The 14,570-nt window shown below is 40.4% G+C and overlaps 1 protein-coding gene across 2 annotated transcripts in view; it reads left to right on the forward strand.

The window, feature by feature from the left end:
- The window catches only part of helz (helicase with zinc finger), a 71,128-nt gene that overhangs the window by 38,111 nt on the left and 18,447 nt on the right, over positions 1-14,570 (forward strand). For both annotated transcript variants that reach the window (XM_039790629.1, XM_039790710.1), the window contains exons 19-22: positions 4,905-5,023; positions 6,581-6,726; positions 7,462-7,609; positions 13,134-13,317. In XM_039790629.1, coding sequence (XP_039646563.1) covers positions 4,905-5,023; positions 6,581-6,726; positions 7,462-7,609; positions 13,134-13,317 — 597 coding nt within the window. The remainder of the gene's footprint in view (positions 1-4,904; positions 5,024-6,580; positions 6,727-7,461; positions 7,610-13,133; positions 13,318-14,570) is intronic.

The following is a 14,570-nucleotide window of genomic DNA, read 5'->3' on the forward strand; positions in this document are numbered from 1 at the left end:
CAACCAACATTAATGTGTCAGCAGAGGGGGCTTTGTCTGTTGCTTGGGAACTGGGCCTGTTTCTAATGTACTTTACATCATTAGCCCTCCTTCCCACGTTTATCTCTCCTGGCATTCGACGGTGATGAAAATCCCCAGAAAACGAGCCAATTGGGAGCCAGAGAGTCTACTAAGTAGCAAGAACAAATCCCCCACCCCAAACACACAGATGCCCCAAAAAAATCTATTATATGTCTGGTTTGTTAATGTTGCTGTGTATTTATGGCCTAGATATGGGATCTGGCATGTGGAAATGTGTGTGGTTTGGTGTGCCTGCTTAAGAGTTTTAAATTAAAGACTAATTCCATCTTCAGGAGTGAGACCCATAAATGTTATGGCGTGCTCATGTGTGCAGTTGGGTGAGTGTCCTCCTATATTTACACATCAACTCCAAAACTGTCATACAATATATATTTTTCTGGTCACAGTTTTGTTTTTTTGTTTTTTTGGGCCTTTTTCTTGATGAAAGCACAGAAGAGGCAAACCTTATATTCATGAATGAACTTCAGCTGTCTGTTTTTTAAAGATGACGATGTCCGGGGGTGACAAGACTCTAAACTGAAAAAAGGATCAACTGTATCACTGTAATTTGGCAGTCACTGAACAATAATACAATTATCTATAATGAATGTCACATTTAATTATTTCTTAAGCACAAAAAAACTTAAATTTGGTAAATAAACCACTCTAGAAACGAAATACTTTAAATGAGCTTATTTGAAGGTAAAGGAGAGACGTGTGCACTTCAAAAGATGATGCTGTATTTTTTTCCTTTTTGGCAGATGTATATTTGGGCACAGGTGAATATTGAGCTGTCTGGAGGCTACTGGATCTCGCAGCCTGTTGATAAAGGTTCAAGACTATAGCTCATACTGTGGTCAATAAGGGAATGTTGTTATCTGAAATTAAGTTAAGCTCTTAATGGGTTCACATTGTGCTGCAGGCAGCAGAACACTAACCTGACGAGCCAGGTGGTTTGTTACACAGAACCATCTGAGAAGTTCTCATTGGAAACTGTTTGGAAAAGGGCAGGCATTTTCAAATAATACCTGGCAGGGGATTGGTTGAACCATCTATCACGTCAGCCATTGTTGTTTTGAAACTAACAGTCGCGGGTGTCACACACAGACCTAAACCACACCCGTAGCTGCCAGTAGCTTCTCAACGGATGCTGATTGGTTTGGTTCACTGCTGTTTAGACAGAAACACTTTTACTTGAAGCCTGACGAGGGATTTTCGTGTGATATGCGATCCCGAGATTCTTGCATGATCTCGTGATATCGCAAGAATCCAGCTGCCGTGCAAGGTAACTAGAACGCATCCAAGAACAATGTCCCAATAACCCCAAATAGTTTCCCAACCCTGCTCTAAGCAGTAGAATCTTTGACAGTTTGACAAAGCCTATAAACCTGATATTTCCAAAGCTTGAGTTATCTGTACAGACCTTTTTACACCCACGGATCACTTTTACAGTGTGAAAAGGTCAGAACGAGACTGTGAAAGGGAGAATGTGAGAGACTGGGTGTGTGAGGTGTAGGAGCTGCCATTTATTATTAAACCGTCATCTGTCCCCCAAATCACTTCTGCAACACTGTGCCTCTGACCTCTTTCACTTCTACTTATTATCCCTCCCTCCTTCTTTCTTTTACCACTGTCATTCCCAAATTCAAATGCCATTATTAGCCAAATGACAGATGGCAGCTACAGAAATGTAATTTGGACCTCTGGTTTAGAGAAATGTTCCCCCAAGGTGGGCAGCCATGTCCCGGGTGAAACATTAAGCACCATGCTCCTTCTCTTTGTCTACATAGCGCTCATAAAGACCATCTCTGCCTCCCTCCTTATCGCTCCTTCACTGCCTAGTAAAGTAAAAGAGCAAGTAGGCAGGATGCAGTAGGGCTCCTGTTGTCTACAATTTATAGATGGAGTCAACAAAAGAGCCTGGCCTCAATAATTTACTGTGTGATATAAGGGCAGCACATCTACATGATTTCAAGTCCACTTGGCTGCATTGTTGAGCAAGTAATATTCCATGTAGGGATGAAAAACAATAGGGCTATTTGTTCATTGGATAGGTATTCGATTTACAATTTGGGCATTTTAATATTTGTTTTTTGTTTTTGTTTTTTTCCATCAATACTGCAAGTTTATACGGCTTCAACACCACCACCACCAGCTTCAAAGCATAAAACACTTACAGCTCTAAAGGGACATTTCTCACTTCACAAGCTCTGATCGATAAACCCAATTATACACATTATTTTGTTTTCATTTATTTAATAGCACATAAAAAAACATTTAAGAGCAATATAAATAATAACATAATATGCAAGGGAGGCCAAAAGCCTAAAATGCTCATCAAGGATCTCCCCAATTGTTGATGAAAAAGTAAAAATAATTAAAATAAACTTAACTAAAAACTATTTCAAATACAACTAGTTTCAAAACAATCAATTTCCCATAAAAATCACAGAAGAAGAAAAATTAATCTAAATGAATATAAAATAAACTGAATTCCTTAAAAATCAAACCTTTTGCAAATCTGTATGCAAAAACATAAAAGAGAAAAGTGAATACCTTTTTATGAGCTTCACAGTGGGGGAACGGTGCTAGCATATTCTTCAATGATGTGCACACAGTTTAGAGAGAACACTGGTTTGAGGCTTTATAGTTGGAGAAAATCAATACGTTTTGCAGGCGTTTGTTCAAAGGCAAATACAATGAAGTGAATGCTGCCTCAAATGAAACTGCTCCACCTTTTTTCTTGCCAGCCCATGTTTCTGTTTGTTTACTTTTTGACAGTCCCCTGGGTCTATTTTGTTGTTTTCAACAGTCACATTTGATATCTGCATATACTTTCCTGTGGAAATTATGCTCGGGCTTCAGAGGCTGTTTAGTGGTTTTTATTCAGCCTCTCTTCACTGCTCCAGCACTCATTTGCCATGCCGTTTCATATCCCTCACACACACACACACACACACACACACACACACACACACACACACACACACACACTATACTGCCGAGCACCGCTTGATCTTTTTGAATCAGGGTTGAGCTACTGTTCAGTCCCTTTTAAAACGTCCATAAAACCCTGCCTTTGGTTTGCAAGGCTGGTTATACGAAGGAGAAGAAAAAGTGTCTGCTTGCAGGGTTTTAATGCCTCTAGTGAACAAAAATATTGTTCATTAATGTGCCAATGTAACAATGGTAAACATGTTGACATGACTAGGAATAGGTAAGAATCATCTGATTTAACTAGATTCATTGGCTTTAATTTACATTTTTATTCATTCAGCTACTTTAGCGATGTTTAACGTTGGCTACATAACGTTAGCAATATATCTTGTGTAGAATCCAGAGGGAAGGGTCAGGGAGCAGAGACACAGTATTTAGATGAAGTGAGCTGGTTTGACCATGGAGATGGGACATGCTCGCTTAGCTTCACCGCAGTTGTGTGCGTCAGCGGCCGTGGGAGAGGGTGTAAAAGAGGGGTGTGGCGATGACATCATCGATACGGATCCGTATTTACCATCCATACGAAGCCAAACGAGAGCCGTTTTCGGATTTTTTCACCCTGAGACCTGGTTTCAAAAAAGTGCGTTTGCAGGATTCGTCTGGACGGTCGGCCTAAACGATGCAAAACATGTGCGTTTGCACAAAAAACTTTTCCGTGTGGACGGCCCCTTATTTAGGTGCCACTGAAATGCCTGCACTTCTCTCTGATGCTCCGAAAACGGACGTTAGCGGCAACCTGGGAGTGGGGGGTGTGATCGCGTTCCCCCGCCAGGAACCAAGACACCGCGGAAGACTCGAGCGGTTGCGGTTACATTCGGTCTCGACATACTATTTACACACTCATACTGACCGACACTAGACTCACGCACTGGCCACGGTTACATTTGGTACCCTGGTGGGTGGTCTCCTCATGACAGTCTAACTACCATGTAGCAACATTCACTTCTAACATTTAACTTAACATAACTATCAAGATAACATTACGTGTATATATATATAACATAACTACCAAAATAACATGACGTGTATTTGTATGTGATGTACTTTACTTCCCCATCAATAATGTGTGAATTGCCATGAACACAATCCTCTAAGATGCACCAGAAACAAGGCTTGGTCAATAACTCAAACTTGCCGAGAACCAAGACACCGCTTGATTACATTAGACTTGAGCGGGCCGGCCGGTTGCACGGTCTCGTTCAGTAAGCCTGGTGCGCGGTCTAGGTAGCTCATTTCCTGATTGATTCTACCACCACCACTCCAGTGGAGGCGCTAATGAGCTAGATTACTACACACACAGTAGCAGAAGAATACCAGCTACACACAACGGCCAAGGGCATGAATGAAGTAAAAGAAAAAAACAGGAGTGAGTCGGTTGATTGACGTATGGCACTCAATTCTCCCGGTTCAGTGACACGAGTCGGGTTAATTAACCGGCTCTTCGCTCAGTTCGTCAACACTAGTCCACGGATAATGGGTCCTATCTGCTAGAAAGAGAGCCTCCGATTTCAAGCATCAATATCAAAATTGTAAAAAGAACTGTAGATTTAAAAAAAAAAAAACTATAAACCCTACCAATATTTTACCCTTTATTCAGCCAAACATGTCCTGTAAAACTTGAGATGGGATATGGTTAGCTATATGTTCCAGTTAGTAATGATGCAGCTTATTTATTTATTTTTATAAAGTAGTATTCTTTGGTAAACTTTGATGAAAAAGGGTTCCCATTTATGATTTCAAGAGGATACTCAACTGTGCATTTTTAGGGCAGTACACTATATACATGCATATATGTACTTAAAATACTATTGAGTAAATTGATGTGGGTGTCCTATTTCTTTTGGCAGGGTTGTTCACTCATATCCTATTGGACGAAGCGGCCCAGGCCATGGAGTGTGAAACCATCATGCCTTTTGCTCTAGCTAGCAAGACCACCCGTGTTGTGCTGGCTGGAGACCATATGCAGGTAAGTACATAGGGTTTCTCTAGTGGAAAAAATAAAGCATTTCTGTGCTGCTCATTCACTACAAGATAATGTAATTGCATTTTATAGGGTCTATAGACAGTAGCAATTGTAGCGCTGTGGTTCCGGAGACTAGTTCAGCCATATAAACTTACAGTCAAAACTTTCTAAGCCAACATAAGGAATTAAAACCTTATTTAAACAGTGGCACAGGATTACCAGTAGGCAGCTGATGAAGACGAGGCAGGAGTCTACTGTGCAAAAACTGCTTTAATTACCCAATCCCTCTCTCTCTGATATTCCTTGGAGCAAATAAAAATGGATCTAAAAGACAAGGTCCACCTGTGTATCCATCGGTCTCTTTCTCAATCAATTTGTCGCACATATTTCTCCTTCCACACTTCTCTCCTATATAATAGCTTAGTAACTCCAAGGAAAGAAGGTGCTCCAAGGAAGGATGTTGCCCTTTATCTTTCTCCGTCTCCTCACTTTCTCCTGTCTGCTCTCACTATAACAGTTTACCATCATTATTCAGCAGTGGAAGAGAAGACAAGTCAATGAAGGCTAAGCCCTCTATTGATGGTTTGCTTTCTTATTGACTGTGTGGGGCCTCATTACAGCTAGCTGACCTTCTCTAACTGTCAGGCTTGAATTAAGAATTAAACTAAAGATAAATTGCTGTATTGTACATGGCAGTGGTTTAAAGATAAAAGGAAAATGAGTCTGCATGTTTTTGTGGGTGTGTGCAGTTTTGCAAATGTGTAACCTCGTTTGAATCAAAGCACATTGGGATCATGGTCACAAATCTTACTCGGTACTGTCAGACCAAAGGAATTAAAATTAAAATTGTTAAGACCTTTTTAGGTATTGGGGGAGCTACTGCTTTATGTTTGATTAATTCACTTATTTGATTTATTGCCTACAAGAGATAAGGAATCAAATGCCACCTGTGGTTTGATTATATCAAACAATCAAATGCTATTCTGCCTTGGCTTGCAAGAAGTGCCACATTGGAGCAGATGTGTAACTAAGACTGGCCACTGCATATATACTCCAAACCAAATAGAATTTGGCATGTTCACACACTGCGAGAAAATTCCACTATAATCACTGCAACTCAAGGTCTGTTTGTTTGTTGGCATGCACACCAGATGGAAGTGCTTGCAAGTCACAATGGGAGTAACAAGTCACTTATCTGAACTTCCTCAAAACAAGAATAGTTCTTATAGTTAAAGTAATTTCAATTCAATCTGACCTAAATAATAGCTCTTTTTGAAAAAATAGTTCAAGGGACTATAGAGCAACCAAACTTAGTGTAAAATGAAAAACTTGACCTTAATTTACTGTGTGCCTTATCCATGTGTGGTACATGTTTACCACCTCTTTATTAACCTTGGAATTGAATCAGTATACCAAATTGAAAGTCATACTTGAATAGAAAGGAAAAGTAATGATGTGAGAATGGCAAACTACCTTGTTCATGCTTTGAAACTAACTTTGCTTTCTGTCTCTCCCTCCCGACCTCTTTCTCTCTCTCCATTTTGTGTCCCTCGATTGCAGCTCAGTCCCTTTGTGTACAGCGAGTTTGCGCGGGAGCGTAACCTGCATGTGTCACTGCTGGACCGACTGTATGAGCACTACCCCCCTGAATACCCTTGCCGCATCCTCCTGTGCGAGAACTACCGCTCTCATGAAGCTATCATCAAGTAGGTGTGAGCCCTCAACAATGTGTTGTGTCAAAACGGTGGGAGGAGAGGCTGAAATACTCGAGAGAAGAGGGGATGGGAGGAGTGGGTCAGGAGGAAAAGGGGAAACGCAGGTGAAGAATTGACAGACCTGGGATGTCTAGCTAGGAAAGTGGAGTCATTAAGGAAATGTTTGGGCTGACAATAGCTCTTTGACAACAACACAACACCAGGCGCTGCACAGGTTTAGATGTATTGCTACAGGTACTGGTGAGAAGATTAAATATGAACTTGGAACTCCACTTTGAATTCTTAGCAGACACGAAGGTTTTTACAGCGGCAAAAATTGTCTCTACACACACACACACACACACACACACACACACACACACAGCTGCACATGAAGTTTTCATGTTTCACATTTTGAAAAGATCAGTTTAGATTTTAAGTTATGCTTGCTGGTAACATACACACTGTATGTATCATTCTCACATTAAAAATGGTTTTGTTTTTCAATCCCAAAATCTCATATACCCCAGGTTGTATTACAAGGAAATGTATATAAAATGATATACAGCACAAAGAATTGCCCAATCAACTTTAACCAGCGTTTTCTTTGGCTTAAATTATCAGTGACTTCAGAATTTTTTTTTTTTTTTTTTTTGCACAAACACGCTCCATTCTCATATCCCACTCTTTTTGCTTTCCTTTTTTGCATCCCTTTCTCTCACCCATTCTTCTCCTCCCTTCTTACAGCTACACGTCAGAATTGTTTTATGATGGGAAGTTGATGGCAAGTGGGAAGCAGCCTTCCCATAAGGACTTCTACCCTCTGACCTTCTTCACAGCCAGAGGAGAAGATGTCCAGGAGAAGAATAGCACTGCCTACTACAACAACGCAGAGGTATCAGTTATAATTGGTTTTGCTGTTCTGCTGTGTCATGCCTGGTGGCGTTCGCATATAGATTATGGACCAGTTTTTGGCTGAATGTTATGGTGGCAATTATGATATCTATCAAATAAGAATTTGTGTTAATTTGTGTTAATATGTTAGATTTGGAAATTAATAAATAAATGATTAGGCCTCTGTCATACATTGAAGAAAAAAAAAAAAGGGATAAAATTGCTCTAACTAGGTGACCCTAATATCTTAATTTAGTTTTGCACCTGTTGCTTTAAAGGTGCAATATGTAATATTGTATGTAATACTGGCAGCTAGCGGTTAAAATAGTTACTGCACTACCAATTCAAAATACTGGAGAGTCGTTTCCCCCGCCCCCTCCTGCCCAGACTCGAAGTTCACGGAGGTTGCCAGGCTGAGACCGGCCGCATTCACAACAATGTTGCTAGACGCTTTTCTCACATAGCCAGACATTACTTCACAGCACAGCAGAGTAGCTAACGTTAGATGCTAGTCTCACATAGCCAGACATTACTCCACAGCACAGCGGAGTAGCTAACGTTAGATGCTGGCTTATATTGACAGTCATAAAAGCCCGTGCTCACACGGAGCTCTGTAACCAACTGACAGACGCACTTTTTCGGCTTAAAATTACAGTATGAACCGCTAAAAACACAACAACCTCACCGGTCTCCACACTCCAGTCAGGCACACTTCCTCAGCTTAGAATTACAATACGAAACGCTAAAAATACCACTAGCTACCTGGCGGGCGGGAACACACCTCATTGCTTAGAATTACAGCAACAATGGCTAAACACACTGCAAACTCACAGTCCTCTCTTCCCGATTGACAGCCCCCCTCTCGTGGCTTAAAATAACTCACCGTTGTCGGCTCCAGCCGCTGAACTACACATTGTAAACAGCCATGGCCCGCTTGCCTGGTCCTCCCGGTAACGTTAGCAGTTAACAGGATTAGCATGGCGGCGTTAGCCAGGACCAGTCGGGATCACTTTACTGGCTGTGTCTCAATTGTTTTTGCGAGTACTCGGGTACTCTAGCTATATAATTCAATGCGAGTACACAAATGTTGAAATGACATAAAATGTCCGTCCCTAGTGGCTGTGATAAATTAGACTGAAGCTATGCTTACCTGTTCAGGAGGAAATAAGCCAATTCTGCGTCCTTTTGGGATCTAAGCTGTCTCCATCTTTCAAATACATCTCCAATATTTACCAGGGTTTTTTAGGTCGGGTAGAATCTATCTCCGTTGATCCTGTTCGTTTGTGTGCTGCTTTCATGGCTGTACTACCGTTACAGCTGTAGCGCGCTGGGTTTACGTGTTTACAGGTGCATCTGGCAACCCGGCCTGGCTGTTAAACTGGGCAGTTGATAACAACACACAGATCAAAACAAACATAAATTCCGTCACGGAATGTAAATTTCAAAAAGAAAATATACTGACATTAGCATTGTTGTCAGAAAAGATAGTATTTCAGTTTAACATGTTTCCTTAATATCTGATGAGGCATTGTTGTAATTTTTGGATTTATTACAGTACAAATATTACATATTTGCTGAAACTGACCATATGTGCGACTAAAACTACATGAAGCAGGTAATAAAAAATAAAAAATCCAGCTCCTTTGGCACCACCTACAGCCTGTAGTGCAATTTGCAAAAATCCACAGCTCCATGTTCAGATGCACTAATCCGGGCCAGGGGGGGTGTCAATCATTGTGCATGCACACACATTAGGCTCGTTCGAGATGAACTGCGCCTCGCCTGTAAAGTAGACGAGAGCAGGCGGCAGCAGCCGGGGGCGGTGACAAAAATCCGCTCTCAAGTTGGACAGTTTTCCAGCTGATTCCAGCAGCCTTCAGGCTGAACAGGAAGTGAAAGAAACAGTGGTGGTCCGATTCCGATTTAATAAACTTTTATCAGACCCATATCTCAGCTCCTACACAGTCTCCAGTTATTTTTATTATGACAGGTAGCTGTCAAAATGCTCTACATGCGATCTGTTGCTGATTTTAATTAACACACTGTAGATGATCCGTAATCTGAACAGATTTAGTCTCTCTGACTTCTAAACATAACTGTCAGCCTCACAACATGTGTTCTGTACAGAATAAGCTTTTAAATCAGACAAATCACCGTTAAAATCCCTCCGATTCCAAATCAATAAAGTTTATATAAAACGTCATCATGTTGAGTCGATTCTGAACCAATCAGCTGTTCGATCAGCTGAGAGGCCGGCGTTTCCCAGCATGGACTGGGTCCGCCTGCATCCGCCTGGCTCTTGCAGTTGGTGAAAAGCAACTGTGCTACCTGCGTCTCAGAACTCGCGACGCGCGTTCGTCGAGATTATCGTTGACCACGTGTGCGCGGCAATGACGCCGAGCAAGTCGGGATCAAGTCGGACAAACCTGAATCCAAGGCATAGGCGTACGCCCGGTGAATCGATCCTCGCAGATATGGCTCATCTCGAACGAGCCTAGTCATTCTCCCTTGTGGGGGGAGGGGCTTAGGAGACCATTTTTGGCTTTAGCAGAAAGGGGGGAGGGACTGAGAAGTTGTCCTGGATATTCACAATCCTACCTACAGCACCTTTTAATACATTTTCCAGTCCTGTGCCAGGGAGCTGATGTATTTCTGAATTTTATTTCCACCAATTTCCTAAAAACGTTGAAACCTAAATAGGGCTGTCAATTGATTAAAATATTGAATCGTGATTAATCGCATGATTGTCCATAGTTAACTCACGATTGAACGCAATTTTTAATCTGTTCTAAATGTATTTTAAAGGGGATATTTTTAAGGTTATTAACCCTTAGAGAACAGAACTCTTGCGGGCGGCCTCTAGAGTTCCGTGGGAGATCACGATCCTGTTTTTATAAACTGAGTGTAAACAGGAATGTAGTAAATGTATATGCATAATAAGGAGATAGATAGATACAAACAAACAAACAAACAAACAAAAACACACACACACAGAGGTGAAAACCGTAAGTATATAAAAAGGTAAATATCAAGTGATGAGCTCAGCAGTCTTATGGCCTGCGGGATAAAGCTGTCCCTGAGCCTTGTGGTGCGGGACTGGATGCTGCCTAAGCAACATTATTTAATTTTTTTATTGAGGTAGGCACAGGTGAGTTTTTAAAACAGTTGAGTTTACATTGGGGTACTCTAGAGCTCATACTCAGCGTGGGGAATATGAGATAAATCAGAAAATATTCTCTGTGCTTGCCTGAGAACAGACTGCTCATATAGTGACCCCCTAACCTTTTATGGCAGTCTTTACCAGACAAACAAACAAGCTTAGATTTATGCTCTCTAATACAGCCTGGTAGAATAAAAACATAATCCTCCAAGGTACTTGTAGGAGCAGCCTAGGGATGCACTGGTCAACCTATTTCACTATTAACCGCGCTTTAAAATGTCACGGATAATCAATCGTAAAGGCTCCGCTCCACCGAGTGTTAACTGACTGCCCGTTATGTGTAGCAGTGTGTGGAGTTCTTATTAAACAATAAGAACATCATAAACGGCACTGTTGTTGCCAACTTGGCCTTTGTTTGTGGTGTGATTCACTTCTAGTCTCTAATCTTTTCAGATGAAAAAAAAAAGATTGACTATTGATCATATAATCATTTTCAAAACACTCAAAACTGTTACTGTGTTATTTCTGTTTTAAAAGGCAGCAATAAATAACACATTAAAATCTAGTGTTCATGTGATTTTATACATTAGTAGTGAAATAAATTAATGCATAATAATCGTGATAACCGCAATTATTCTTTAGACTATAATCCTACCAACAAAATCTATAATAGTTGCTCTCGTAGAGCAGACCTGATTGACTGGTTCATCATGTCTGACCACTGGACTATGACTACTACTACCCTTACTGAATACTGTCCAGTACCATCTCTTCCTTTTTCTCACATAGTGCCAGTATCAGCGATCTAAAACAATGTTTGGACAATCTGAAAATATTTATCCAATTTGCACCCCTACTGCAGCAACTGTGGTTGTAATGAAAACACAGGAAATAGTCCAATCTAAACATTTGAGAAATAATTAAATATTTGGGCTTCAGCCAATCAGTTTGATTAATATATGTGTGAAATAGAATATTTTCTTAAGCATTTTAACTTTCAAATGACGCATGGTTGTTGGTTTTGTAGACCCCAGTTTGAAATACATAATTCAAGGCTTTGATTATAATTAAATTAAATTAGATTTAGATTGTTCAATTGAGTTTGGTTTCCAAAGCAGAATGATTATCCAAAACTGATGAGCACTGTTTATTTCGCCTCATCACACCCACTGTCTTTTAGTCGTAATTGAAGATGAAACCCATGAACTTAATTAGGAGGTGACACCCATGATATTCTTATTGGTTCCTCTGTAGACTCACTTGTTTGTGGTTATTTGCTGTGTCTGACCCCTGACCCTAGCTGACATGTTCAGGCCAATTAAACCGCGTATGCTTTCTTGATTTTGCTCCCAAACTGTCAGCAATGCCAAATTAATTCTCCTGTCTTTTTGATACAGCACCCATGTCAAACCATTAACAACATTATCATAATCTATATCCTCAAAATACCAACTCTTGCTTTAATAACTAATATCTAAGCATATGTATGTACTTTGCTAACACATAATGCCTGTTTGCATGGGTAGAAAATACCCCTTAGTAGGGTTGGGTACCGAAACTCGGTGCCAATAGGGAACTGGTGCCGACGTAAACGGTAGTAACGAGACCGAATAAGAACGAAAGTTTCGGTGCCTCATTTCGGTGCTTGACTTTACAATACACCTGACAGCATGTAACGTTAGCCTATCTTTAGCTAGCAGCTGGATTAAACACCGGTAAAATGCTGACAGCTAACGTTAAACAGTGTAAAGTGTGACTGTATTTCACTGTGGAGGACTTCAACAACAGCGGATGTAACAGTCTGCTCTGCAGCGCAGCAGCAGCTGCCGTTGTCCGCAATTCATAGATATACAGTATGTTTATATGGTCGGGAATTAAACAACAACAGACGGTGCGTTCCGCTGCAGCTGCCGTTGTCGGAATTAAACAACACAGACGGTGCATTCACTTAAAACAGGTAGCCTCGTGGTGCATTCACAGTAATTGTAAAATACCCTTTTCCCATCTGGGGTTCAACAGCAATTTACTGGTGAAATAAGTTATTGTTATAGTTATTACATTATTATTAAATCTTTAATTTTGACCATGGCCTTAGCAATAAACAAGTCACTGACTGTTGTTTACTACCCTTATTTTTTTTTTTACTTTATTGAAAAGTACCGGTTCAGGCACCGTTTAGGCACCGGCACCGTTTTTAAAAGTATCGATTTAGCACCGGAATCGAAAAAAAAAAAAAACGATACCCAACCCTACCCCTTAGTCTCTGACAAATTATTTTTGTGTGCAGGGATCAGGGTGTGACGAAAGCATGACATTAAGCCTGGTTGTCGCCTCTTTCTCTAATGTTGCTTCTCCATCTCCTCAGGTATTTGAGATTGTGGAGCGGGTGGAGGAGTTGCGCAAGAAGTGGCCAGTGTCCTGGGGCAAGCTAGACGATTGCAGCATTGGAGTGGTGTCACCATACGCTGACCAGGTGTTCCGCATTCGTGCTGAGCTCCGAAAGAAGAGAATGCATGAGGTCAGCGTGGAAAGAGTGCTCAATGTCCAAGGTGAGGAATAAGTATTAACCAACTTGCTCATGCTTTGTTTTAATAATAAATAGCCCACATGGAATCTGCGCCTGCAGAATTCCAACGACACCTGCGCAGATTTTCTTTGTTATCTTAAATAAATATTAATGTATCACATTACAAGCAAAAAAACAATACTCCGTCTAAACTTTGCAGATTTCATTTTGGATCAGTGCGGAAAAAAATAAAAATCTGAACATTCGATTTGGGTCTGATAATAAGGATTAGCATATACATGTGTGTAGTTACTTACTCAAACACTGAAACTAGTGCTACATTAATGTACCAGTTTGAATATTTTGAGATTTAAATTGCCTTGTTGGTGTCCTGCATGCAAAATTGACAAAATGTAGTAGGCCATAGTACTTTTGGGTTTTATTTTAAAGCTACAGTTGGTAACTTTCATAAAAAAAACTTACTTTTTGTCACATTTGCTCAAACTGTCACTATATCCTGACAGGATTACATCAGATCAGATCATCTGTAAAAAACAAACAAACAAAATAAACTCTGCTTCCTTCCAAATGGCAGAAGGAAATCAATCAGAACCGAGGAGTCTCTAGTCAATCGCTGCTCGTGAACTGCGGTCAAACTGTAAAAATGTGTCACTGTCAGGATATAGTGACATTTCAACAAATATGACAAAAAGTTACTTTTTTTTAATTTACCTACTAAATCTTTAATTTGATGGTGTATTATTATTATTAATAATGTTTGGAGCTGCCCCCACTGCTAAAAAAAAATCCTAAAGGAAACACTGCCTTCATATCATCCAGTCCCAATATAAGGAGGATATGAGTTGGGTTTCTTCCCCCAATCTCTCGTCTGCTTCAGTCTCATGCAGTTCCCACTTGTATTGCATCCAGCTGCCTTCCACAGCTCATTAACTTCCTCATTAATCACACATGAAACATGTGGACACACACACACATGAAAACTGTGCTCTGGTTACTGCTTAAAATTTTAATGTAAATGATATATGTTTGTATTCTATCAACAACCTCCAAAGTAATTAGAAGATCACATTTTTTCTCTATTTAGAGAAATGGTTATTTGGCTCCTTTATATGTAGCAATACTTGAGACAGTACAACACAATTAGCTCAAGAAGACAGCTTACAAATAGTTTCAGTTTCCACTGATATCAAATGTCTAATAAAAAGCTAATGGAGAACGTCTAAAAACCGAGCAAAGAGGAGGTGCAAAAGTCTAATTTTCTCTCAGACCAATTAC

The sequence above is a fragment of the Perca fluviatilis genome, chromosome 1 (assembly GCF_010015445.1).
Source record: "Perca fluviatilis chromosome 1, GENO_Pfluv_1.0, whole genome shotgun sequence".
NCBI classification, from domain to species: Eukaryota; Metazoa; Chordata; class Actinopteri; order Perciformes; family Percidae; genus Perca; species Perca fluviatilis.